This window comes from Culex quinquefasciatus, chromosome 1 (genome assembly GCF_015732765.1).
Source record: "Culex quinquefasciatus strain JHB chromosome 1, VPISU_Cqui_1.0_pri_paternal, whole genome shotgun sequence".
Lineage (NCBI taxonomy): Eukaryota > Metazoa > Arthropoda > Insecta > Diptera > Culicidae > Culex > Culex quinquefasciatus.
Window position 1 is genome coordinate 4,880,013 of NC_051861.1, and position 26,876 is coordinate 4,906,888.

The 26,876-nt window shown below is 39.8% G+C and overlaps 1 protein-coding gene across 1 annotated transcript; it reads left to right on the forward strand.

Moving 5' to 3' along the window:
- Positions 1–19,443: 19,443 nt before the first annotated feature.
- LOC6032570 (pro-resilin) lies at positions 19,444–26,232 on the forward strand. Its single transcript, XM_038248905.1, is given in 4 exon segments — positions 19,444–19,644; positions 23,152–23,597; positions 23,671–24,290; positions 24,293–26,232. Coding segments are annotated over 3 exon segments (2,334 nt in total). The 5' UTR covers positions 19,444–19,644; positions 23,152–23,157; the 3' UTR covers positions 25,567–26,232.
- The last annotated feature ends 644 nt before the right edge of the window (positions 26,233–26,876 follow it).

Sequence of the window (26,876 nt, forward strand, 5' to 3'; positions counted from 1 at the left end):
TCATTAGTTTGTCCATATAATTTTCCATACAAATTCGGCAGCTGTCCATACAAAAATGATGTATGAAAATTCAAAAATCTGTATCTTTTGAAGGAATTTTTTGATCGATTTGGTGTCTTCGGCAAAGTTGTAGGTATGGATACGGACAACACTGGAAAAAAATGATGCACGGTAAAAAAAATTTGGTGATTTTTTTATTTAACTTTTTATCACTAAAACTTGATTTGCAAAAAAAACACTATTTTTTTTATATGTTTAAGGGGACATTAAATGCCAACTTTTCAGAAATTTCCAGGTTGTGCAAAAAATCATTGACCGAGTTATGAATTTTTTAATCAATACTATTTTTTTCAAAAAATCGAAATTTTGGTCGCAAACATTTTTTAACTTCATTTTTCGATGTAAAATTGAATTTGCAATCAAAAAGTACTTTAGTGAAATTTTGATAAAGTGCACCGTTTTCAAGTTATATCAATTTTTATGCAACTTTTTTCAAAATAGTCGCAGTTTTTCATTTTTTAAAAATAGTACACATGTTTGCCCACCTTTGAAAAAAATATTTTTGAAAAGCTGAGAAAATTCTCTATATTTTGCTTCTTCGGACTTTGTTGATACGACCTTTAGTTGCTGAGATATTGCAATGCAAAGGTTTAAAAACAGGAAAATTGATGTTTTTTAAGTCTCACCCAAACAGCCTACAATTTTTCAATGTCTATATCGCAGCAACTAATGATGCGATTTTCAATGTTAAAATATGAAACATTTGTGAAATTTTCCGATCTTTTCAAAAACAATATTTTCAAAATTTTCAAGTCAAGACTAACATTTCAGAAGGGCCAAACATTCAATATTACGCCCTTTCAAAATGTTAGTCTTGACTCGAAATTTTTGAAAATATTGTTTTCAAAAAAGTCATCTAAATATGGCTTTAACATGAAAACGGTGCACTTTATCAAAATTTCACTAAAGTACTTTTTGATTGCAAATTTGATTTTACATCGAAAAATTAAGTTGAATTTTTTTTGCGAAGGCTCCAAAAAAGTTTCAGTCGGATTAAAAAATACAAAAATTAAAATTGAAGAAAAAAGACCGATTCCGTAGAGAATTGCTCAGTTTTTACAATTTTTTTTCGCTATATTGTATGATTTGTATGAAATTTTGTCCACAACATTGAATCATTTGGTTCTTCAAACAACTTTAAGGACTACACGGAGAAAAAAGAGTTCCCAAAATCGTGAACAAGCGTTTATGAAAATGGGAACTACGAACAAAGTGTTCAAATCCCATGGTACGTTTTAGGAAATCGTACTATGGGATTTGTACACTTTGTTCGTGGTTCATTTTCATGAACGCTTGTTCACGATTTTTTCTCCGTGTACTATATTGTCACTCGAAGAAGAAATTATTTAAGGAGACTTGCTCCGAGCGACAAAAAGGAAATAGGTTTGAATAATTCTTCCAAGAATGAGTCGTTAAAAAAATGTTTTGTTATTATTATTAATTTAAAAACAAAAACTTTGTATGTAACTTTTCTGTATCATTTTGCAACATAAGTTCGTCCAAATTGTTGTCAGCTGTCCATACAAAAAGTCTTTTATAATATTTGAAAATCTGTATTTTGAGGACAGATTTTTTGATCGGCAAAGTTGTAGATATTGCTTCGGACTTCACAGAAAAAATAGGCCTGGGTTCGATCCCAGAAGGTCCCGGTGGCATTTTTCGAGACGAGATTTGTCTGATCACGCCTTCCGTCGGACGGGAAGTAAATGTTGGCCCCGGACTAACCTAAAAAGAATAGATCGTTAGCTCAGTCCAGGTGTAGGAGTCGTCTCCCTGGGTCCTGTCTCGGTGGAGTCGCTGGTAGGCAGTTGGACTAACAATCCAAAGGTCGTCAGTTCGAATCCCGGGTGGATGGAAGCTTAGGTTAAAAAGAGGTTTGCAGTTGCCTCAACAATCAAGCCTTCGGACAACTAGTTTCGAGTAGGAATCTCGCAATCGAGAACGCCGAGGTAATGCTGTAGAGCGAATAATTTGATTTTTTTATATGTTTGGGATGACAAAAAATTTGCATGTTTTGAGCAATGGGTTGGTCAAAACTTATTGGCAGTGTTGCCAATTTTCCGAATAAAAATCCAAATTTGCAATCAAAAAGAACATCGATATCGTGCACCGTGTTTCGTAAAAAAGTACTTTTTGATTGCAAATTTGATTTTCAACCTAAAAATAAAATCAAAAACTTTTCTTAATCCACCATTAGGTGGATGATGCCTTCCTCACATTTACAAAGTAATAATGAAAATAAATTTTTGAAAAATATATACCTGATACAGACTTTTCCAGAAAACATGCAGACTCTCATTTGAAGCAATGTGGCAACCGGGCGTTTCGTATCTGGCGCGACTCTCGCACGTAAACAAAAAGACCCGGCCTTTTGAGGTTAGGCAAAAAATCACCCTTTTTTGTATCTACAACAATCTTTTTCTTGGCATAACTTTTTAAATACAGAATAAAATAGGTATAGGTATATCTAGGAGGTGTTCTTAAGAAGTTCATTTTTCGAGTGATTGTATAGCCTTGCCTCAGTGAGGTGAGGAAGGCAAAAAGACGATTTTTGTCCATATTTTTTTTTGAAAATTCATTTAAAAAATAAGATTTTGAACCTACTTCCGAAAACCTTAACAATTTTAATCAAGGAACTATTTTTATCTGCTTATGGAAGAAAAATAAACAAAAAATCCAAAACTGAAGACTGTTTTCTGACTAGAGTGTTTAAATAATCATGATCATCAACAATTTGGTAATTTTGATTAGTTTATTTCCAAAACTCTGACAAGTCATTTTATTATAACGTTCATTCTTAACTCCCCACAAATATTTCAGTAATGATTCTTGGAAATGTCAAGACATAGAGGAAGTCGTAATAATACTCTTAACAAGCTTTTAAAACTAAAGTATCGATACCTGTAAGATCTTTTAAATCATAATTTAAAATCATTTATAAATAACTTTACTGCAATTTGGTGCATCCCCTGTCAAGTCAGCTAATAAGTGACGGTATTTTATCGTTTTTCACAGCTTCCAGACGCGACTCAATTACCAACGGTGCGAGCTGCCGCCTCTTGAGATGATGACTTTTTATTTTACTTCTTGAACCCGCCATAATCACCCCCAGGTCGTCGTCCCCTCGCAGCAGAAGCAGCAGTCAAAAGCGATAAAAATCGTCATAAATTCTGAGTGTGCAACAAACAGAAACAACCCCGTTGATCAGCATGCACATTTTTTTTTTTTTTGCAACCCGCCGCCGTAACCGTCATCATCCGAAAGTAAATCAAGGCTCGTGTCGGCGTCATCTTCTCGCGGCCTGAAGCTTCCTCTCACCACCAGCAGTCACAGCAGGCCAGGTGTTGCTGAACCTTTCAGATCGAATTGCTTGGCGGCAGGCCGTCACGGCCTGCTAAGGATAAGCGAAGCCAACTGTCAACGGAGTTCAAAGTCAAATATTAGATGGGAGGCCTCCCCCCCTTCTTCTAGGGTGGGTGGTCCCTGATTGGTATTGTGTGGAGTTTCGAAACTGCATCAAGTCGTATCATATTTTGGACTCGGTTGCAGACAAATCGGGGTTAAAATCATGACCGCGTCCAGGTCTCTCTAGTGGCAGATCTCTCGGAGCAGCAAAAGAAGTGGCACTTCTCCGGAGGGGTTTCTCGCCGTAGAACGTGTGCAGCTGCGCTGCCAAGTCCCATCATCATACTTCTCGGCGGCCGAGTTGGATTGTCTTCACCGGTTGGACGTAACGTCTCTCTGAAAAGTGAGCGCGAATTGGCCTGGCGGTTTCATCACCTTGAACCATCTTCAGATGGATGCTGGTGGCACGTGTGGTTTCGTTTGAATCTTCAAATCCCTAAGAGCTGTAAAGTTTAGGATTTGTTTCAGGCGAACAATATACAGACTGGACTCACTATCCGAAGTTTTGATTATCCGATCGATGAATCAGTAAAAATGGTAATATTTTTTAGCTTATTTTCAGCCAAACATTTCCCTGAAAATGATCACATGAAAAAAAAAAATTAAATTATAAGTCGATTTAAATGATATCCATATGCATCCCCTCTGCTCACTTATAATTAGCCGGAAAAACTCACCACCTAACACTGAAATTCTAAACTCACCACCATCAAGTCTCTCTCCCTCTCTTCCTGCAATCCTCTCTGCCAGACATGGACTTTTCCGGGACAATTCATTTTCCCCTTCGCCAAACCTCGGTCGCAGTAAGCCAAACCAAGAAAAACAAGAAGAAGAAGAAGAATGTAACAAAATTATGTAATGGAACGCCAGGAGAGATTTTCCGAGTATTTGCTTAGCTGGCTATGATTCTTTTACCATTTTTCCTTCCTCCAGGCAATTTCGCCCTAATTCGGATCAGTCTTTTCTCTTATCAACGCTGGCTTTTCCAATTTTTTTCTGCAGAAAATCAACTCCTACCCCGGGAAGCTTACCAAAGCGGAAGTGGCAGTAGCTAGTCGGAAGCCGTAGTCAATGACTTTTTGATGACCTTTTCCGACGAAAAAAGCTACAAACTTTTCCTCCTTCCAGCAAGTTGGAGCTCGGCAAGAGAGGCGTGTCCTTTGGCCGCCTGCTTAGATGTGGCTGGTTCTTACAGACCGCGCCGGTATCGATCCCATGCTCCATGGCTATATCGATTGGTTCTGGTCTCGGGGCGCTATTTTTAGCCCGCGGGAGCCAATTCTGCCGTGTTCGAGGCCGTACCGGAGTGGAATCACCTGGCACTTTGGGGCCCTTGAACTGGCTTTTTGTAAAAAAAAACAATTTTAAGAAATTAGTGGTAAATTAATGGCGGAAATCATGTTTTTGTGAGAATTTTTAACGGTAGGATTTTAAAACTAAAAAAAAATGTATTGCTAACAAAGTGTGCGTCATTAAAAACATAGGGATGCACCAACAAAGTTGAAGGCAAATCGAAATATACAAAAGATAAAATTCCAAAAAAGGATGATTTTTTGGAAAAGTTGAGAGTTGGTACAGGAAACATTTAAGCGAACATCCGAACATTTTCAAAATTTTAGAGGGTTATAAAGAGTCCTGCTGCTTATGCACTACTTATGAATGGTTCATGAGAAGTGCCAACAAACTTGTCACGTACCGCTCATTTTGAGATTATGGTAATGCTCAGCTGTCGTTTTCGTTTGGTTTGAAAGCATTCCTCGGCTTGATACTTGATACATTAAAGTTTCGGCTTTATAAACTATTTTATTTATCTGACTTGAATCTCGTTAATCTGGACAACTACTCGTGTAAGCAACAACAACACCAGTCATTACAATAATTTGTATAACCGGCTAATTTGAGCTTTTTAACGAAGCTGAGCACACTCGATGTCGGTGGCGGCGGCGGCGGCTAAACGCGTTGTAATTACAAGCCAGAGATAAATAATCTGCTCCCCGGGACCACCCACCCTGAATCACCTCAGAATTTGCCTGTCATCGGTCGTGGGGGTGAGAATTTGCATGTCAGACAACGATTTGTACACGACGACGACCCGCACACAATTGCCATCGGCCACCGTTTGCAAAGAGTTAGTAAATATCCATCCAAGCAGAGCTGGTTTATGTTTGCCTTTGCACATGTGAGTATAGGGAAAAACGTGGAAATCTCGGCTTTTCCAACCCCCTTCCCACTCACATTTGAGGAACGACGGTTCTGACGCTTTGCTAGGTTTTCAAGATTAATTTATGCATCGAGATGTGACGATTCCGATATAATTGTGTGCCTGACTGGCTGTTTGTTTTTGCATCAGATGATTTGCAAACTACTTCTTGCTAGAGTGGCTAGAGTGACTACGTGGCCAGAGGGCACATGCGAGAGACGTTGCGGAAATCTCCAGACATGGCTGATGAAACGTCACCGGCGCAGACTGGCCTGAAATGCGTGAGTCAGGTCTGTCGCAAGGTGTGGGAGGAAGCGTTGCCGGCTTTTCCTATCTGACAATTTCTGGGGCAGATATGGAATGGTAAATGAGAGTTGAGAACGATTTTTTGTCGTTTCAATTGAGAATAATCTTTAACTATATGTAAAACTATACTTAAACTTAACCATAAAAACAAGGAACTCCCAAACCAAATTTGACACTGCTGATTTGACGTGGAATTGCTTGCATTTATCAAAACAACTTGCGACGAAATTTCCCGCATCCCCAATAGAGCAATTCCAGCTCAAATCAGGAATTTTTCTGGTACTTTTGTACTCAACCCTCTCCGATTTCAATGAAACTTTGTAGACACGTCCTAGGCATAGATAAGCCGTTTGTGTGTATATGAAGCCAATTATACTCGAAAATAACATCAGCCATTCCCCACGAAAACAGCATGGTTCGAAAAAAAAGTTCCCGATCGGGCTCAAAATTTTTCTGGGAGTTCCTTGGCCAAAATTTTATCGGATTCCTCAGAAAATTTCACATAACATATCAAAAAATGGTGAAGTTATGTTTTCGATACTCTGAGATACGATTTTTTGAAAATAAAAACTGAGTTTTTCGACGCGCCACGCGCAAAAATAGGAAAATGACAAAAACGGGAAAAATCGACTTTTTTTCACTAAAACTGCGAGAACTTGAAAATTTAAGCGATTTCCTAAACATGTTAGGGTACCAAAAGTTGCGTATTTCAATTACGAAAATTTTGGTACCCTAACATGTATAGGTCATCGCTGAAATTTTTAAGTTATCGCCGTTTAAGTGAAAAAAGTCGATTTTTTCCCGTTTTCGACATTTTTCCATTTTTGCGCGTGGCGCGTCGAAAAACTCAGTTTTTATTTTCAAAACATCGTATCTCAGAGTATCGAAAACATAACTTCACCATTTTTTGATATGTTATGTGAAATTTTCCGAGGAATCCGATAAAAATATTTTCAGACATAGGCCCTTTGATCCCGAGACCTTCAAAACAGTATATTATTTTTTCACACGACCTTTTCAAATGTTAAGCTAGATTTTTGAAACTTTAAACTATTTTTCCTGAATAGTCAAACTAATCACCTATCTTTTGCATCTAAGACAGCTAAAATCGGATGAAATGGCGCGGAGATATGATTTTTTGAAAAAAAGTGGTTTTTGCGAATATCGACGAAAATTGCCATTTTTCGGACCACCCTAGCACGGCGTAGGTCACCCTAATGGCCAAACAAATAAATACGGGTCTAATTATATCGGCCAAGGAACCCCCAGAAAAAATTTGAGCCCGATCGGAGAACTTTTTTTTCGAATCATGCTGTTTTCGTGGGGAATTGCTGACATTTGAGAAGGGCGTAGGGTAGGGTAGTCATCAATGAGACACTTTTGGTTTTCAACTTTCAACGATTTTTCAAATTTTTTCATCAGCATGTTTTAATGAGCTTTTTGTTGCATTTTCTTTCTTTTAGTGTGTTCTAACATTGACCAAAATATGAGATCGATCCGACATCTACAGCCAGAGTTATTCAACTGCTGGGGAACAATGAGACACTCTACGAAAATCAATACTTTTCTAGTAAAACATCATGTTTTTGTATTGTTCCATTACAGGAGACTTGCCTTGAACATTTTAGAGCAATTTTGCCAACATGAAACTTTAATTAACAAAAGTTATATAAAAAGTATTTTAATTTTTTTAAATCCATATATTTATACCAAATAACTTTGTATGTATGGTTACATTAAGTTAAAACTCTATAAAAATGCCAAAAATCACTTTCAATTCATGTTTTGAAAGATTTACATGGATTTTGAAATGTTTAATGAAAAAAAAATCAAAGTGTCTCATTGTTACCCATGGGCTAAAATGAGTAGGGAACAATGAGACAGCCCTGGATTCTGGGTATATTCTAAATTTTGGTCAAACCTAATGAAAGGACATTGTAGCCCAACTCAATCTCTATGGAACGTCGAAAAAAATTTGAAGAAATACTAGTTTTGGTGTAAATGGCAGCCTACGAGCGCAAAAGTATTTTTTGTCCATAATTTACTTGGACACCCCAGAATCAAACATTTATGAATAACTTTTCAAGGGAGCGTCCATAACCAAAGCCACTATTATAGCAGACGTGTATCCAGTAGACACACCTTTCCCCCAAATATGAGCCTGATTGGTTGAAACTACGACTTGTGAGAGCCATTTTATCATTGTTCCCCGTGTCTCATTGATGACTACTCTACCCTAATTTATTTAATTATTTTTTAAATTTTGCAATTTAAAAATTACTAGGAAATTGGACGGGCTTTCTGAAAACAATACACTGAAATTAAAATACATGTCACTTCTATTAGATTTTTTGATTTTTAAGTTTAAAAGTTAAATTTGAAGGTGATGTCACGATTTTTTTCGTTCAACATTTTTGAGGAAATAGCATAAGATGTTACAAAAAGACTGAAGAAATATGCAGGATTGTATGTCTCTCATAAAAAATACAAAAATATTTACTATAACTGTGTTTTTTAAGTGTCAAAATGTTTGAAACCCGATAGTGGGAATCGATTTCCCAAACAATTTTACATAAAAGTCTCCATATTGGCCATTGTCATATATCCAATCATTGTGAAGATATAGCGGTTTTAAAAATAAAAATGTCGAAAAAATAGGATTTTTGGTGGTTTTTTGCAATTTCTATATGACAGACTTGATTTTTCAGTGTCGTAAATATTTTTAACGGATAGCTCGTCCAATTTCTCATAAGTTTGGCTTTGACAGCTCTTCAATTCAAGTTTAATTACAATGCTCATAACTGAAAACAGAATATTTTTTTCAGTGTAGTTCAGTGGATGGTAGTAACCTGGATAGCCAATTAGCTTAGATCATAAAAACGAGTTATTTTGAAAAGTGTTCAAAGAAAATCTTATGGAAAATTGGACAAGCTTTCCGGTCAAAATATATTCGAGACTGAAAAATCAAGTCTGTCTTATAGAAATTGCCAAAAACCACCAAAAATCCTATTTTTTGAAATTTTTATTTTTAAAACCGCTGTATCTTCACAAGGATTGGACATAGAACAATGGTCAATATGGAGACTTCTATGTAAAATTGTCTGGGAAATCGATTCTCACTATCAGTTTTTATCTTTTTTTACTTTTACACCACTTATCAAAAAAACAGTTCTAGTAAATGATTTTTGTAATTTTTTTTAGGAGAGACATACCATCCTGCATTTTTCGTCAGTCTTTTTGTAACATCTTATGCTGTTTTCTCAACAATTTTGAACGAAAAAAAATCGTGACATCACCTTCAAATTTAACTTCTAAACTTAAAAATCAAAAAATCTCATAGAAGTGGCGTGTATTTTTACTTCAGTGTGTTTTTTTTTCAGAAAGCCCGTCCAATTTCCTAGAAGTTTGTGTTTGACCACTTTTTGATACGAGACAACGGCTTCGAGATACAGTAATTTTTAAATTGCAAAATACAAAATATTTAAATAACTTACGCCCTTCTCAAATGTTATTTTCGAGTACAATTGGCTCCATATACACAAATATGGCTTATATCGGCCTACGATAACATGTCTACAAAGTTTCATTGAATTCGGAGAGGGTACAAAAGTACCAGAAAATTCCTGATTAATTTGAGCTGGAATTGCTCAATTTCAACTAACTCCAAGCTAAGCTTATTTGTTGTGGAGAAATTCCCATATCCCCTTAAAAAGGTGGAACTTCAATATTTTCCGTTTTCCAAATACTTTTTCCTACCATTAGTTTTCAATTGAAATTTGAGTGACCGTCAAAATATGGGGTTTTCAAGCACAATTATGAATTCTTAGCGATCTGAGCCTGACAATCATTCCAAGAATAAAAGTGATTTAATTAAGATATTTGGAGTAATAAACATGAAAATCTTACAAAATATTTCGACAAAATGCTCAACGAGTCCTCACTTGACTGCATAACAGGTTACACGAACAAAGGTCGTTGAGATATTCCAAAATAATTACATGTGATTCTTCGAACCGCGCTTTCAAAGACAAAAATAGGGATGCACCCATTATGTAATTCACTGCAAAAGTCAGCCATCCCAGACGGGGCCTATCCGTAACGTGAGGTCAAAACGGCCAGACGACAGCGCCAGTTCGTTGAAGATGCGGTACCTACACCGACGGTCCAGTCGTCGGGCGGTAAAACCCACCACCAGAGGTCGCGTTTGCAACGACTCGCTCTGCGCTATTGTCGAGAAGCGGAAAAAGATGGTAATAATTGCAATAATTAAAACATTAACCTACAGAGAGTGCTCCCGAGGTGGCAGAGCCGCGCCGTCGCCATCCGCCAGCTGGCTTGTGGCTTTAGTTTGTGAGAAGTGTCTGATATTACTCTTTTTTTTTTTTTGCTTGCTGAAGCATTCCGATTTTGAATGCTTTCCTGGGTTTTGTCTGACGATCCACGTGGTTTTGTGATTGCTAGGTGAAGGGTACTGCTGTAATTTTGGCACAAATTAATGCTGAAAACATAATCAAACTTGACTTTATCAAATTGCGGCTCGCAAACGTGTTTCTTCTCACCTCTGACATTGAAAAACACGCACAAAAACTAAAAATTGCAAAATGGTAAATACAACCTCAACGGTTGACTGATGAGTGATAAAATTCGCTCAAAGACACAATTGACACGAGGTCGGTGAAGGTGAACTGGAAACACCGTCAGTCGGAAAGCTGCTGCCAGATTGCACTGGCAAAAACTGAATAGTTTATCTTGTCGCTTCGTTTCAAGTTTCCCAAAATTATTTCCACCCCTTGAGTGCACCACCATCTCGGATGATATCTTGACAGATCGCGCAGATGCAATTTGCTTCCTCGTTTTATTTCTGCTTTTTTTGTTTCGTCCCATCCAATCGTTTCAGCTGAAGTAGTTTGCATAGTCAGTGCAATCTTGTTCAGCTCATCTTTGCATGACCTCCAACCACGCTGGGAAGATGAAGCCACTAAAACGAGTTTCATGTCTTTACAGGCTCGCAGAGAGCGATTTCCAATCTAAACGTGCGTGCGTACGTGCGCTAATTATTGGTTCGAGTGACATTGAAATTCGATGCAAATTAAATAGATGTTATTGAAACAATTTGCATCACTGGATTTAGTAGGTACAGGGGATTGGAGCAGGAACCCTTTCGCTTTTGCAACGAGGAGACGAGCGCAGAATTGTGAATGGGTTTGAGGTTAGTTTTTTTTTTTGTCGCCATCGACTCCTGCCGAGAGCAGTCATCATCATCTGCCTTGAATTATGTGTTTGCGATTTCACGACACAAGTGTGCACCCCCTAGTTACAACTTCCTTTCGCGATTGAAGCGCGAATTGATTGGTATGTTTTGTTATACGTTTTATGGTTGTTTGTTAGAACGAAAAATGAGATATTTAGGTCTAATGTATTCGCAAAACAGTCAAAGCAATTCAAAATAATTTACATTCACTAAATAATATGCAAATTATATGGTTCTAACGGAGCCAGGTGCACTAATTAAGCTGCATCATTATGATTCGAAACTGACAAACGAGTAATCGTTAGGTTCCTTTATGGTGATTAATATGAGCAATTAAATGCATGCCAATTTCGTTGCAATATTTATGCGTTTGACTTGTTATTTATAATTGGTTCTGTTAAGTTCATCAAAAAATATTCATAAAAAACCTTCATTATAACTAAGGCTATGAAATATAAAAAAAAGTTACTCAAATTTATTTACAATGCTTACTTTTCATATTTCTTTAATTGTAACTTGAAATTGATCAAAAGTTTGAAAAAAGCTTTTTTATTTATTGAATATGATTTTTACATCCATTAACCCCGGTCGGTCATTTTGGTTTGTTTTGGTTTTTGTTTGGTGTTGTTTTGGTTTTGTTTTGGTCAGTTAAACAACGCCCAGCTACCGAACAACTACTGTATAACAAAAACTGTCAAGGAGTTATTTTGATAATTTAAATTTAAAAAAATGAGAAATACAAATATAAAACTGTGTCGTTTTTACAGCTAACAAATTTCACAAAATGCTATCAGAGTGCTTATGACTTGCACGTTTAAATGTATTCATAAAAAAAAAACGTGATTTGAATCAAATCATTATGGTTTTCATTTATTTTTGTAAAACGTTTAAAAGTTTACGAAATGTCAAGTTTGCTTTTACGAATGATATCGTTCATCTGCCTTGAATTATGTGTTTGCGATTTCACGACACAAGTGTGCACCCCCTAGTTACAACTTCCTTTCGCGATTGAAGCGCGAATTGATTGGTATGTTTTGTGATACGTTTTATGGTTGAAAAATGAGATATTTAGGTCTAATGTATTCGCAAAACAGTCAAAGCAATTCAAAATAATTTACATTCACTAAATAATATGCAAATTATATGGTTCTAACGGAGCCAGGTGCACTAATTAAGCTGCATCATTATGATTCGAAACTGACAAACGAGTAATCGTTAGGTTCCTTTATGGTGATTAATATGAGCAATTAAATGCATGCAAATTTCATTGCAATATTTATGGTTTTGAATTGTTATTTATGATTGGTTCCGTTAAGTTCATCATAAAATATTCATAAAAAACCTTCAGTATAACTAAGGCTATGAAATATAAAAAAAAGTTACTCAAATTTATTTACAATGCTAACTTTTCATATTTCTTTAATTGTAACTTGAAATTGATCAAAAGTTTGAAAAAAGCTTTTTTATTTATTGAATATGATTTTTACATCCATTAACCCCGGTCGGTCATTTTGGTTTGTTTTGGTTTTTGTTTGGTGTTATTTTGGTTTTGTTTTGGTCAGTTTAACAACGCCCAGCTACCGAACAACTACTGTATAACAAATACTGTCAAGGAATTATTTTGATAAATTAAATTTAAAAATAAATGAGAATTACAAATATAAAACTGTGTTGTTTTTACAGCTAACAAATTTCACAAAATGCTATCAGAGTGCTTATGACTTGCACGTTTAAAAGTATTCATAAAATAAACCGTGATTTGAATAAAATCATTATGGTTTTCATTTATTTTTGTAAAACGTTTAAAAGATTACGAAATGTCAAGTTTGCTTTTGCGAATGATATCGTTCTCAGTGTTTTCACGAACACTTTTCCAGAGTTTTTTTTTTATTAAAATGGTCCTATAACATGTGTAACATAACAGTTTATAGGACTTTTAAAAAAACTCTAGATTTATTAATAAAAATGTTAAAAGGTTTTTACAAGTTAAAGAAAGCCTTTGGATCTTTTAATGGATAAATATATTTAGTAAGGAATGTCTGAAAGAACAATTCTAGAAAGAAAAAAAAAATAATCAAGTTTGAATTGAGAAAACTCTCCCTTTTTAAACTCACAGTTAAATTAAAATGTCTAATTAACAAAAGCTTTGACCAAATCAAAAAAGCATTCAATGTTCAAAAATTGTTAAAATTCCATACAAATCCGTATTATGCGTGAAATTCCCAACAAAAATTCCGGCCTGTTAAAAATCCGCGAAGAGGGTCGAAAATCCGTATGGTAAGGAAAAAATCCATACAGTTGGTAGCCTTAAGTATAACAAAGTTATTATGAAAAACTTTAAAACATGATTTTGAAAATGAGAAATTTTTCTTTCTGACAGAAAGACTAAACTTTATTTAATTTAATATGACTCATTCCAACTTAAACCCACTCGTAACCATTGTTTTCGGCTCAAGCTCGAGTTTGGCAGTTTATACTATCAAAACAAGCAAGAATTTGGAACGGAACGGAATCGACGTAACACCTTATAATGTGGCCCTCTTAAACCTTGCGGTTTCGTCAACGGATCCACAGGTGTGTATCGTTCTTTTTTTTGCGACAAGACTCCACCTCCCGGGTCTCCTAAGTGTGAAGGTTTGGCACGGGGAGAGGGCACCGAATACCTATATTTTTACACTTAGAATTTTTTGCGTCCGCCTCGGGATTCGAACCAGCGACCTCTGGATTGTGATTCCAGCACGCGGTCCGATTGATCCACACAGGCAGACAAGAATTTGGATTTTCACCCGAATTGACCACCACCCAACTCAACGAGCAATTTTCTTCAAAATAAGTCCTCGATCATCCTTGATGCTGAAAAGGAAAATTTCGAAGTGTAAAATTCTTGTAGGAAATTTAATTTCCTACAACTTTGTTGAAGAGTGCAAAACGATCCGAGTTGATCCTGATTTTTGGTGATTTTTTTAGTAAAAAGTATTTTCTTATTATTTCCTAATATATATTCATATGTTCTTTCAAGTATATAAGCCGATTTCTTTTCATCGCATTGCTATTAAATCACCAGGATCAACTCGGATCTTCGACAAAGTTGTAGGAAATTACATTTCCTACAAAAATCTCATAATTGCACAATTTTGGCGAGATCTGCGTCACCTGCTGTCAAAATCCTGAAACGATGATTTTCCCCATATAAACTTCAACGATAAAAAGCGACCCTTTAACCTGACCGATTTGGCTTAAAATTGCCACAGTTACTCATTATTGCCTAATGAATCAAGCCAGGGGGTATCTCTTCAGATTTTTCAAAATTTTCATTTTTTCTTGTCACCTTACGGGCAGTCCAACTTTAATGACAATCAAGATTATTGCAATTTAGATGATTAGAAAACAGATTTAGGCAAACTGAGTTAACAAGCCAAGTTGTCACTCTTCATATGAAATGTAGTTCCAATTGGTCTTGCTATTTTTACACATCCTGCAATTGTGGCAACTTGCCAAAGGGAATTTGTCACTCTTGCATGCAAGCAAGTCAACTGAATTTGGGAACAATGCATATATCGGTCAGCTTTAAAGTTTAAATTAGATTTAACCGATTTAACAATTTAACGTGTAAAATCTTGGGCAAAGTTGTTCCCTAGTACACAAACCTTTAAGTTTCGTTAAGAGGCTTTAAATTATGTTTCAAACGACAACGCAAGAAAGCAATAACTAACTAGGTGGATCACGAAAAAAGCTCTCCCAACTGGCAGCATACCACTAATTACTTTTCATTAAAGACTGAAAATGATAGATCATCCATCACTAAAGATCCCGGCTCTCACGTCGACCTGTTTGGCCCGCTGAACTGTGCTTCGCGTGTCAACTCAACTGCGACCGGGTCTTTTCCCATGCAGCACATCTTCCTCTCACCGGGTCGTGTTTACAACTCACCAAGGTGGGGGAACAAAAAAGTGCATCGTTTGATGTCGCGTCGTCCGAACCGAATTAGCTAATTGCATCTCGGTGGATGCAGTTGACTTGGTGGGTTGGCCAATAATGAGACCGCGCTGTCGTGACATCTTCGGAGCACGTGGTTAACTCGGTCTATGCGCCTCATAATCGGGCAAATCTCGCAAAACGCGCTTATGTAGGTTACAAGATAAGTGCCAGACAGAATTTGCACTTGAATCGCTGATAGCACCGCGGTTGTTGCGTTTTGTTTGAGGTTCACACATGATCTATCGACTGTCTGGAAAGTTTGCGTAAACGTAACGCTGGAGAGCACGAACTTGTCGGTTACGTAGGCCTCGCTAATCTAAAGTTTAAATTTGGTAAGGCACAGAACCTCTTAGCAAATCAGCCTGATCGCGAGGTCAGCAGTCGTGGTCAGTAATAAACTTTACGACATTTTTACGACCAGCAAATGATGGCAATCATTGCGTACCCAAAATTAAAACAATTTGGCAGCCAGACGCCATTAGACGCTTGCCTTCCGGGGTTTTCTATCTAATCGATCGACCTTCGACCCTTGTTCGGTCCGGATACGTCTGCGGTGAGGGTCCTAGGATGGGGTTCACCACCAGCATCTTCAACGCAAGTGCCCACACACGGCGCAACGGCGCAACGTGGTACAACTGGAGTACCTTCGCTCGTCTCTTGTTCGACCAAGGTTAAGTGTCTGCTAATGAGTGCAATTGTTGCTCGAAGATCCGTGCAGGTTTCTCTGGTCACGATCGGTGTAGCGAGCAATTGAGGGCTCATCAAATCTACGAGCGTCGATAAGCAACTCATAATGAAGTCAGCTCTTCAGGCGAACTCCAGGATCTAACCTACAACCGGAGTTGTAGCTGCTGAATGGCTTCGAGGACCCTTCAAGTGGATTGTTCAACAAGCACTCGAGTTGGTGAGAACAACTCGTAACCGAGTGCGGTAAGACAACAATCGAATCCACTCACAAAGTGTTTTTTTTTTCTTAGAAGATAAGTAGAATTTGTAGATTTCCTAAAACAAGATTGTATAAATCAAAAGCTTTCATGTTTTTGAAAGTAACTCATTTTACGCAACTGTTTTGCGTAAACTATCAGATTGTATCAAGTCGTAGGCGCCATCAACCATTCCATGTCGCGATGCATTCCCCAAACAGTGTCCACACCGCATATGGGACATCTTGTAGTAAATGGCATGCCGAAAATTTCCAATCTTTCGTGAAGACGATGGTCATATCGGGGAGTCGTTAGTACATCTCACTGATTACTAACCGATTGCATGCTGGGCTGCAGTAGCTTACATGAAGTTGCATAATTTCCTACGACCCACGAGTTGACCGGCGCGTCGATTCGTGTGAGACTATATGGCGAAATTTATGTTCAGAGACCGCAGCTTGGATCCATTTGGAGATTCGATTTAACTGATATCAGGTGTCGTGGCAGTTGTTTTGAGAGTGATCGGCTTTAATATCTTTGAATGCGATTTTCAAGCATGCAGGAACTGTTCCTCGACTCATCTAGAACGAGCCATACAATTGCCAGAGATTGCCACACACGTGGTGCTGCTGTTCGATTCGTTACAGTCTCGAACTCGCAGCCAGCAGCTGCAGCAGCAGCCGGGTGCCCTCCTTTCCAATTGAGCCGCAGCAGCCGCTCTCCGACATTCGACATTCGCGAATAATAATCAACATTTTGCCATCCTTCTTCCATAGAGGCTAAGGCAACGGCTGCGTGAGTGTCTTACCAACAATCACGCCATTTTTCGAACATCGCACCGATTATCGACCACGTTCACATGCACGGAGAAGGCTGGATCTGGAGTGTCTCGAACGCCTTGAAGAAGAACCGTCGCCGACGTCAAGCTCTAACCTTTATCGCCACCGTTCAGCAAACTAAATTAAATTTAAATTCGATTGTACTCCCTCTTTACCATATGTGAGCGCTGCGCAATCATCAACACCAACCGTCGTCAACTTTATTCAATTTTCAAACAATCATATGGTCTGTGTACGAGAGCAGTGCACCTAATTTCGTCCTATCCGTTCTCCTGATTCTGAGCCCACTCGTCAAAAAAACATAGTATAAAAATGAGTAAATTTGGAAGGTGTTATTTAGAACGGTTGAATATTACCTCTTTTATGATGTAATTTTACCTCAACTTAGACTGAAAAAGTAACATCACACAAGAAAAGTGGTGGAATTACACATTTTCAGATTTAAAATTACACTTTTTCCTGACATAAAAGATGTAATATTACCATGATTTTTTTACTGTGTACAGTAGGGTGCCCAGAAAAAATTAATCGGAAATCAAGCGGAAAAAGGTTTTTTGGGTTACCTATTTTAAGCATCTGTGTAAATTTTGAGCGAAATTGGATGAGATTAACCCGTTGATACCCGAGCCTAAAGTTGGCGAAAAAAATGTTTTTCATACAAAAATGACTTTTTTAAATTGCTAATAACTTTTCAGGATCGAGTTTTACAGTTTTAGTATGTTCTACAAAGTTGTAGAGCATTAAATTTTCAATAAGAATCTCACTTTTGGGAATATTTGGATGCAAGTAGCGCACCATGCAGACCAAACCATAAAAGCATGATATCACGAGATGATTTCATAAGTTTTTCTAATGAAAATTTCAATTGATCTAGAGTATTTTTAAATCTTTAAATCACTTTATGAGGCAAAAAAAGACAAAAAAACAATTATACATTTTAATTACAGGCAATGGTTTTAGCTTTCCAAAGAAAAAATATTGTTGGCTGCATTATGCACCAGAACAGTTCAAGTACAATCATCTATTATACAGTCGACTCTCTGGCTGTCGATCTTCTCGATATCAATAATTCTCCACCTATCGATGAATTCTTCAGTCCCTTCAATCTGCATACTTCGATTATCTTCATTCCTCGATATTTTCCCTTGCTTGAAGGATCTCTTCCTCGACGGTCCCTTGGATTCTGTTTGCTTTAAAAATCTCTTCCGGTTGTCAATAATTTCACTTTCTCATGGCTTGCATAGACATTTTTCTTGGCGAAACGAAGCTTTGAAGGTTGTTTGACATTAGTTTGTTTTTGTTTGATGGACGTTGCCATGATTCTCTCCCATAGCTGGGTATCAAGAAAAAAATATTTTCAATCGAGTCTTCATTTTGCATCGTTCTGTAAACTGATGATTCTCTACCTCGACGGTCCCTTGGATATTGACAACCAGAGAGTCGACTGTAATACAAATATAGGATTTCACAAAAAAAAAATGCCGAAAAAGAAACTGCGATACTTGCATAAAATGTTTACAAATACTCAATATCTTTTTTAAAGATTTAATTAAAAGACTCCCTGATTTTCCGGATCTAGACAATTTTTTAAGAATAAAAACTGCTTTAGATATATTTTAAATGAAAACAGAACAAACCGACATTCTAGGTTTTACTGATATTTTTTTAAAAATTGGAGTGTGCTGCGTTTTGACTGTATGTTGTCATACCATTCGGAGCCTCAACCTGACATTCAATTAATTTTTATTGTTAAAACTTCTCATATAATCATAAAAATATATGTTCGTGGACTTTATATAAACGATTCTACTTTTAACATTTTTCAGGAAATGCATTTCTGTTCCAATAATTGCAACTATTTTATTCCAACGATCACTCTCATTATCACATCATTCTGAGTCAAGAAGATACATATCACACCAACCGGCTCGAACAGCGACACTCCATTATCCTCACCGTTGCACTTTTGGCAACAAAAAAGTTCTTGGTTCAATACCCGCCGTCGCTGCAGCAGGCCGGGAGCCCCGTCATTTCCGCAATCATCTCCGGTCCGCTCTTCTCGCGATATCATGCTTCTGCGGTCTCTTCAATCGCACAGCATGCCGCGATCTTCTCTCTGATCAGCTGTGGTGCTCACTCACCATCGACCGCGCAGCCTACTCTTCGTCGTCGGTTTCACTCTCGTTTGCGATCCGAGCTTGCTCGGGTGAAGATCGGGTGGGGGTGCTGCGCTGCCGAGGCTTCTAAAAAGCACGTGAAGAAGAGGCACATAGCACACAAAAAAAAACAAAAACATTGCGCACCCCATCCCTTGATGCTCCATCGGCGGCGGCGGCAGCCGAGATTCGCGAGTGGAGCCGATTCTGGCCCGATCTTCTAGCCGTCGTCGGGTTTTTTTTTCTCAGGCCTAAACAAACGAAAATTGCACTTTTGTTTAGTTTTCGGTATAAAAGTGACGATTACTCCGATTTGAATATCATTCAGTTAACTACATCGGTTCGGTTCATTTGGTCGTTCATCCAACCGGAGACGACCCGAGGAATCTGCCACCAGCACAAACACACCAACAACACACCGTTGTCTGCTGAGATCCAGCCCAGCTGACACGTGTCGATCCTGCTGCAACGCCACCTGCGATTCGCGCCGTTCCCACATCGAGATCGGTCCTAGAGATCAATCGAAGTAAGCATCGATTTCCGGAACAGGCGGTTCGTCGCTTGCTTGGATTGTGGCGGGTTTAGTGAAAAAAGAATTACACAAAAGTGGCCTTAACGACAAACTTGCAGCGGAACAATCGGAAAATCTCCGGAAGCTGCAGTAAAATTGAAAAAGTTTCGTCGTTTCGGAGTGGGCGGCTCTTTATGTGCAAAAGTGTGATGCTGGGATTAAAGGAAAAACTTTAAGGGTGGAGTGCAGAAAACTGAGATCCGAGTAAAAATGTGTGAAGAAAAACGAACGGAAAAGTTGACCCATTTATAACAACACTACTAACCGATGCGTTGAGCGCGGCAAAGTGTGCTAAAACTTTTAGTGCGAGCATTTTCCGGGATTGTGATGAACGGCAAATAGGAAAAAATATGTTTTCTTTTGCTAACAATTGACTAATCAATGCTAACTTGGTGTATTATTTTTCCAGAAGAATGAACAAGTTGAAGTAACACACAATTAATCGAAAACTCTCATTTTTCTCTAATCAACCAAAACAAATATTTCATACAAATTCTGTCAATTTGGATTGAAAAAATTAAGGCTTCCAAACAGAATGTCTCAAAAAATGTTGTGATAAAATGATTTAAATCGGACACTAAGCTTATTAGATTGAAAATGATATGATTTTAATTCATATCCAATTTTACAATTGGTGAATGCTTTCGCTTTAAAATGACAATTTAAATTATTGTTTTTACACAAGAACAAATTGCTCTTTAAATAATACTAACAACACAGCAAAAAAAAGTTGAATTTTGGAATGTTGAAAATTTGGTAGGTTGAATATTACCTCTTTTTTTTTTGAGTAATATTACAGAAAAATGTGTAAAAATGTGAACCTGATGAATATTCATCAAAAACTTATAAAAATTCATCATTTTCTGAAGTAAATTCAATCATATTTTTGACACAAGATCTGTCACCATTTCCTGATAAATATTACCATAATTTTTTTCTGTGAACTTACTTTTCTATCCTCTGTTTTTTTTTTTCACACCAAGAAGATAAATTAACAATCCAAGTTTAATTTGTCAAAATAACTAAATAAATGCCAATTAGTAAATACATTAAATTAGCTTAAATCCTTAACATTGTTATTAGTTTTATTAAAGACACTTTACCATTGCAATGGAGAAAATCCTTAACATGCAAATTTTGAAAACTGAAGCATTCTTCCAATATCTTTAAAGTATAAGTTTCGTCCAACCTAAATAACAAACTTATATTTCGATCTTTGCATTGTAAAAATATTCCATTCGATTAAAAAAGAGTTAATTAATTTTTTTAAACATTATATCAAGATTTTTTAATTGTCACAAAAAATGAATGTTTTTTTGCAGGAAATTTAAATATCTAAAATAGTTAAAATATAACAAAATTAAGATTGAAAATATTGTTCTCCATTTTGTTCAACTCTCTACAATCAACCCCTTCGATCTTGAAAATTTGCAAAAATTCCGTTTATCATCCATTTTTTTTAAAGAAAATTTAGAGGTTAGCCTTGGTTATGTGACCCTTTACCAATGTTTTGAAAAATGTTATTTTTTAGGGATCAACTTTTACGTTTTTGACTAATATTCCAAATATCTCTGTCAAAAAATGTGCATTGATCTATGCTAGGACGTAATTTTTGTAACTCTAAAAGAAATGATGTAATCAACCTTTTATCCCCAATTATAAAAAAAAATGTTGCAAAAAAAAAGTAACAGAAGGCTCCCTCTCCATCGCAATTAACCCATAATCGAGCCAGCTCATCGCGCTCGCCGCACCGTCCATTCATCATACGGCCTCCTCCCGGGCCGTATGTCTTGTCTAAACCCGGTCAGGTTACTCTACCCCCGCCGCGTCGTCGGCAGATCGTCGATCTACGAGACAAAAAGGCGGCACTTAATTAGAAAATTAATCAGCTTAATTTAATTTGCAACCCCCGCATCAACCCCCTCGCCGGATGATCTATCTTTGCCGGTTTTGCACGGTTAATAAAAGTTGGTCTGTTTTACCAACATTTTTCTGTTTTGGTTTAAAACAGTTAATTTTGCGATTTTGGCACTTCAAGCCGTTTAGTCTCACTCAAATTACCATAACTAATCACTAACCATGCAAAACATTAGTTTTTCGGTGCGAAAATTACAATTTTTCTGTGTAAACTGCCTTTGTGGTGTGATGTAAAGAGAGTCCCACGCCGATGCGACCCGTAGCCAACGGCCGTTAGTGGCCCCATAAAAAGAGGAAAGAAACAGCGAGCAAACAAATGGATACCTTGCTCCTCACGGCACGCGGTTCGTGACTAGGGAGAGGACAACGGGGGTTCGATGGTGGATCGGCTTAAATCGCGATGATGGTTGCAAATTTCCAGCTGAGATGTAAAGTAAGCAGAATTACCGAGATTTGGATCTGCACAACAATCGGTGTAGTTACCCTTGTTTGGGAGACAGCGTGGCGCCAGCTTGTTTAGAAATCTTTGATTGATGAATCAGGGTTTAATTTATTAAATCTTTATAATTTTTATTTAGATGCTTTGGGTAGCTCAGCAAAATCGAAAAAAAACCCACCAAACTCGACAAAATTAAAAAAAAAATCAAGAAATCGCAGTTCAGCCCTGTTGTTCGCTGAATAAAGCACTGTTTTCCGGCATTAATCCAGCTCGGCAGTCTTCGCAGCATGCTGTGCTGTCTGGTGCAGACTGCAGGTGATGAAACCTAGCTAAAGAGGTGCCATCATCACGCCACGGTTTTGCTTCCGTTCAATCGCAGTAGGCCAAACAGATTCGACGTCGTTGGGGGATGTCCGCGTTGTGCGGCTACCAACGACAAGATTTTTTTCCCACCAACGACGCCTGCTTCGACGACATCTGCCCAGGGGGCCCACCAAACAAAGCGAAGAATAATTCAATTTGACAGCATAATTGCAGCCCCGTTGTTGCTGCAGCGGGATCTCTATGGAGACGATCGCGATAAAATCAGGCGCGCGCGCGATGCATTGCTCAGCGCCAGCTTAGTTGCGATGAAGATGCAACGGCAGCATCTGCAGATCTCCTTACCCGTCAAACGTTGCATAAGAGCCAACAATTTATCAATTTCGTGTACAGCTAAGTAATGAGTCGAATGTCGAACGATCAGCAAAAGTCATGTAAGATCGGTGTCGATATTTGCTCCGCGTAATTCTTCTAGTTTTTTTTTCGGGCACCAACGCGTTGAGAAGTTATGCAAAGATGCTGGCGAATAACAATAAAGCACATGTGGCATCTAGGTTAAGATCGTAAACATCGTCGTGCAAACGTCAGAACCGACGACGGAGATTACATTGTAATGTTTACACGCCAGCCGCCGAGATCGCTAATCTGACGATTATTTCCTACAAACGTACAAACGTCGTCGCCGCGATTAATAGTAGGCCGTACCGCTCAATCCATCACCTGTCAGCGGCGTTGACCTCCCTCGGGGAACACTCTTAGATAACACGACGCCCTTTTCGTTCCAGACAAGCATGAGAATGCACCACAAGCTCACAGCACTGGCCGTGCTGTGCTGCGCCCTAGGACCAGCATTCGCCGCTTCCGTGACGAAACGAGAGGCGCCTCTTCCTGGTGGCAGCTACCTGCCACCGTCGAACGGAGGAGGAGCCGGAGGTTACCCAGCAGCTGGTCCGCCGAGCGGAAGCTACGGCCCACCAAGCAATGGTAACGGAAACGGAGCTGGCGGATACCCATCGGCCCCATCGCAGCAGTACGGAGCCCCAGCCGGAGGTGCACCGTCCCAGCAGTACGGAGCTCCGAGCAATGGCAACGGCGGTGCTGGCGGATACCCGTCGGCTCCTTCGCAGCAGTACGGAGCACCCAACGGAAATGGAAACGGAGGCTTTGGAGGACGCCCTCAGGCTCCTTCCCAGCAGTACGGAGCCCCAAGCAACGGTAACGGAGGTGCCCGGTAAGCTATTAAACGAAGAAGGAATATACCCTTGTTTAAACTGTCCGAATCTAATAATAATGCTTTTTTACAGTCCATCTCAGCAGTATGGTGCCCCGAACGGTGGAAACGGTAACGGACGTCCCCAGACTCCCTCGTCGCAGTATGGCGCTCCTTCCGGCGGTGCTCCTTCCTCTCAGTATGGTGCTCCTTCGGGTGGTGCCCCATCTCAGCAATACGGTGCCCCGAACGGTGGTAACGGAAATGGACGTCCCCAGACTCCCTCATCGCAGTACGGCGCTCCATCTGGTGGTGCCCCATCCCAACAATACGGTGCCCCGAACGGTGGAAACGGAAATGGACGTCCCCAGACTCCCTCATCGCAGTATGGCGCTCCTTCCGGCGGTGCTCCTTCTTCCCAGTATGGTGCTCCTTCGGGTGGTGCTCCTTCCTCTCAGTATGGTGCCCCAGCTGGTGGTGCTCCTTCTTCTCAGTACGGTGCTCCAGCTGGTGGTGCTCCTTCGTCCCAGTATGGTGCTCCAGCTGGTGGTGCTCCTTCCTCTCAATATGGTGCTCCAGCCGGTGGTGCTCCTTCTTCTCAGTATGGTGCTCCAGCTGGTGGTGCTCCTTCATCCCAGTATGGTGCTCCTTCGTCCCAGTATGGTGCTCCTGCAGGTGGTGCTCCTTCTTCCCAGTATGGTGCTCCAGCTGGTGGTGCCCTTCTTCTCAGTATGGCGCTCCTTCCGGTGGTGCTCCCTCCTCTCAGTATGGTGCTCCTTCCGGTGGTGCTCCTTCCTCTCAGTATGGTGCTCCAGCTGGTGGTGCCCCGTCTTCTCAGTATGGCGCTCCATCTGGTGGTGCTCCTTCCTCTCAGTATGGCGCTCCATCCGGTGGTGCTCCTTCCTCTCAGTATGGTGCTCCATCTGGTGGTGCTCCTTCTCTCAGTATGGCGCTCCATCTGGTGGGACAGTCGCGTCAAGGACCACCAGCCACTAGCTACGGAGTCCCAGCTGGACCATCTAACGGAAACGGATTTGGAGGACGCCCATCGAGCCAGTATGGTGCCCCAGCCCCCGGAGGAAACGGAAACGGAGGTCGCCCATCGAGCCAGTACGGTGCCCCAGCTCAGGGAGGAAACGGAAACGGTGGATACAGCAACGGTAATGGTGGACGCCCGTCAAGCCAGTATGGTGCCCCAGCTCCAGGAGGCAACGGCAACGGTGGACGCCCTTCAAGCCAGTATGGTGCCCCAGCTCCAGGTGGTAACGGCAACGGTGGACGCCCATCAAGCCAGTATGGTGCCCCAGCTCCAGGTGGAAACGGAAACGGACGCCCAAGCCAGTCGTACGGAGCTCCAGGTGCCGGTGCTCCTTCTTCCCAATATGGCGCTCCTTCTGCTCCTTCGTCTCAGTATGGTGCCCCAGCCCCAGGTGGTAACGGAAACGGTGGACGCCCATCAAGCCAATACGGTGCCCCAGCTCCAGGTGGAAACGGAAACGGACGCCCAAGCCAGTCGTACGGAGCTCCAGGTGCCGGTGCTCCTTCTTCCCAATATGGCGCTCCTTCTGCTCCTTCGTCTCAGTATGGTGCCCCAGCTCCAGGTGGTAACGGAAACGGTGGACGCCCATCAAGCCAATACGGTGCCCCAGCTCCAGGTGGAAACGGAAACGGACGCCCAAGCCAGTCGTACGGCGCCCCAGGTGCCGGTGCTCCTTCTTCCCAATATGGCGCTCCTTCTGCTCCCTCGTCTCAGTACGGTGCTCCTTCGGCTCCATCGTCGCAATATGGTGCCCCGAGCAACGGTAACGGCCACAGCAGCGGCTCCTCCGGAAACGGCTACTCGCAGAGCTCGTTCTCCGCCAGCAGCTTCTCATCCAACGGTGGAAGCAGCAGCAGCGCCGGATACAGCTCGGGCCGACCCAACGGTGGATCATCCGTCCCGGCCACCATCCCTCAGTCATACACTCAAAGCGGAGGCTACAACTACTAAACTCGGCCTTAGAACCAAACCTCAGACTTTACTACGGACAATCAACGGAATCCCCAGGACCGCTTCTCATGCGCCCCAAATGAACATGTGCCTTAAAACGTGTATGATATAGTTATCTCTCTCTGCTAGGTAGCCCCAGAGCTCCTTAATCCAAATCCCCTTTGAATCCCACAAAATTTGGCTACCTTCCTTTGAAAATACTCCCCAACATGACCTGAAAAGAGAAAACGCTATCAACAACTGTGAAACGAACGGATCTATGTTTTAACTGTTTATGGTTAATTAATTTAAATTATTGTAATATTATAGCTTAATTTAATGTTTTTGTATGCTAGGAAGAGAACGAAACAAACGCTTTGACAACAAGCAAGAATCAGAATGACAACAAAACAAAGTACGAAAATGCTGCAGGCGCGAGATTTCAACCGAGCAAGCAAGCCAGCTTACGCGAATTGTACTGACCGCCCATCGCACCGTGCCACAACTGCACGCGCCCAACACCAACAACAAATCATCACCAGCTGTTGCATTTACGCAAGCACAAACACAAACACACGCGCAAAAATGGGCCGATTTGTCAGTGCGGTGTTTTTGGCAAACGGCCCGTTCAGCAGGGTCCAAAGTTTTGGATTAATTTTGTTTCCGCACGAAATTGTTTCGCAAAGTTGGATGACGCTTGCCGCGAAGGGAGCGCGAAGTCAGTCGACGACAGTCAAAATGAGTAAGAAATAAACGAAAGCAATCATCATTTTCCTCCAAAATCAACCTGGCATTTTTATTTATCCGAAATGTTTTTTTTTTTTACTGTCCTCATCTATAATTTGGGTATTAACTGGTAATAGCAGTTATTTTTTTTAAATTCGGGCTCGATTCACTTCGATCTGAATCCAAAAAATCACTTGGGATAGTCGAATAAAGAAAAAAATATTTCGTGATTCGATTATCCCAGGCCTTCGGATAATCCAGAATTCGGATTATCCGTTTTGAACATGTCAAAATTGCCCTTTTTGACAATGGACGTTACAAAATGACGTCCTGAAATTTTGGCGGCTATGTTTGTTGTAGAAAAACATTCAAATCCTGACTCAGAATGTATCAATCATAAAATGGTTTTCTTTGTGTTGTTTGTTGAAGCATATTGCATATCGTGATTATTTTTTCATTTAAATTTACTATTTCTGGACCCAAATTCGGAACCATCATTGCCATGAAAAGATATAAATTTTGCGTCAATATTTGACATTCAATTGAATATGCCCACAGTGCCGACGGAATGATGATCAATCTTCGACCTTAACCATAACGAGATT